At 37.7% G+C, this 2,325-nt stretch overlaps 1 protein-coding gene across 1 annotated transcript in view; it reads right to left on the reverse strand.

The window, feature by feature from the left end:
• The window catches only part of LOC144969489 (uncharacterized), a 4,801-nt gene extending 3,020 nt beyond the window's left edge, over positions 1-1,781 (reverse strand). The window contains exon 1 of the mRNA XM_078908617.1: positions 1,392-1,781. Coding sequence (XP_078764743.1) covers positions 1,392-1,696 — 305 coding nt within the window. The 5' untranslated portion in view covers positions 1,697-1,781. The remainder of the gene's footprint in view (positions 1-1,391) is intronic.
• Positions 1,782-2,325: the final 544 nt, after the last annotated feature.

Consider the following 2,325-nt stretch of genomic DNA (forward strand, 5'->3'; position numbering starts at 1 on the left):
ACATTCACGTGCTGTTTTGGCATAACACGTGGAGGAGGATGTTTAATTTGTAATTGTTCCATTGAATAAGAAACAATACGATTTTCTAATTAAGCATTAAATCGAGCAGTGTATGTACGCGTAAATTTTGCTCATTTTGTCACGCTAGTTTCAAAATAAATATTTAAGCGAGGCATAGATACCCACAACTATCTTGCACGTCAAAGGTTTGGTTCTCGGAGGCCAAACTGTCATTTTCACATGCAGTCCAGTCGACCACAGAAAAGGTTCCGATAGCTCAGTGTTGCTTCACACGCAAATGGACCCACCTCCATCCCGAGTGCAGTCGAGAGTGCAGTTATTTCCTGACACCGCCCCCCCCCCCCCTCTCACCCCCTCCCTCCTTGTCCACCCAGCAGTGATTGGGTAGCTGGTTCTGTTAGATAAGGCGGAGACACTGTATAGTCATCTGGAGCCTCTACAAAAGACGTCTAACTTCTACGTCATGGCACAAGACCGAAGGGCTAGAGCTCAGGTGGTCGCTGGTTCGGATAAGTAAGAAATAAGGCGGATAGTACTTTGTGATAGTGTAGCGTCCTATCCAAAGGATAACAAGCAATTACCATTGTTCATTTTCACGCTGTAGAAACCGGGATAAACTCCGACACCATGGCCTATTTTTGAAGAAACCATCTACCAGCGGACGGCCGCCATTTTATAAACGTGAGCATGTCGCAGGCGTTAGTGAAGTCTTTAAGGAGAGTCATGTCAATACATTGAAATTCAAAGCTATTAATAATAATTTACGATCCTTAACTCTTGCTTTGTTTGGAAATCCGGACGTGTTCCCAACGCTGCACGAGCTTGCGAGTGCGTGTTGGGAACAAAGTTCGAATTCCAAAAACGCAAGAGTGTAAGACTTCTTTTATTCTACCCCTAAATCGAGACCGATTTCCGTATCTCTGAATTAAAGACATTTTCAAAAATATTTAACTCTCTCCTAACCAGCCATTTTTAGAATAACCCCCGAAAAAATTTTACCCACCCATCACAAAAATAGAGTTTTCTTACTCAAACAAAAAAGTGACAAGTGCATTCTATACATATTGTTGTTCGGCAAAATGATGTCTACAACACAGTGTTTAGTATTTATAGCTGTAATCAAAGCATTTCTTTAAATTGTGGGATGTACAAGAGAAATCAGAATGAGAAAGAAGTGTCGGTTGCATTTTAACGAATGTGACGATTTTCCTATGGTTGGTAAGAGAGGGTTAAACGATACTTCGTTATTTTTATCTAAGTTTAGTGAAATGTTACGTTTGATAATCTGACATCACGAATTATTATTGTAAACTTGATATCATTACTGTTATCATTAATGGGGGGGGGGGTGAATAATGATAAAGCCTTACCTGTATTGCATACAATATACAAAATAAGCAAGGTACACGGAAAGCAACAAGATATAAATCCCTCTCCTAATGCGGGTGTTGTTTCTGTTAAAGAATGCTTGGGTTCGATTCTCGATCCTCTCCACCATCAACGCGAAAGACGTCTCTTTATCTAAATCGTCGTCTTTATCATTGTAAATCACCTTATTGTCATCCTTCCCTTGTCTCTCCTCATCAATATTCATGACCATGACATTACTGTACAATCCGTTGCTAATATTAGAATCGTCCACAATAATATCATTCGAGTTTTTTTCGTCAGCCATATTGTCTGATATGATTTAAGTCAATTCAAGTTCAAAGTTTATTTTCGGCACGACTTGTCGATGTACATATTACGATTAATTTATTCTGTCATGAACCATGAAAAACAAGAATGCAAAGTTTTCAAGAAAATAGGCAAAAATTTGCTTTTAATTATTAACTCAAATTAATAAAATACAAGATATTCGTAAAGTTGTCACTCGATCATTTCAATTTTTCACTCATCATTAATGGAATTCCTACCAGTATTTCTCATGCCATCCTTCAAACTGTTAAAACACAACTAAAAACCCACTTCTTCCCAATGTAATCAGTAAGTATCTTATTTGTTTATGCGTTTGTCTTTGTCAGTTAGTATGTTTATACACTCAATGTAAAGCGTTTAATGCTTTTTTATACGAGCTAAAGCGCTATAGTGGTATTTTATTATTAACATTATTAAAACTAAACTAGAGCTTTTATATATAGCGCAATATCCACTAAATGTGCTCAAAGCTCTTTACAAAGGATCCATAAACCACATCAACACGTAACTGTTTATTCGATATTACAATTTATTTCCGACAGAGACAACGCTTTTGACGGCCAGGTACTCATTTTACACCTGAGTACGGTGAGAGAATGTGATTAA

Source organism: Berghia stephanieae, chromosome 3, assembly GCF_034508935.2.
Source record: "Berghia stephanieae isolate SIO BIC M18660-M18661 chromosome 3, UCSD_Bste_1.3, whole genome shotgun sequence".
In the NCBI taxonomy this organism is placed as follows: domain Eukaryota; kingdom Metazoa; phylum Mollusca; class Gastropoda; order Nudibranchia; family Aeolidiidae; genus Berghia; species Berghia stephanieae.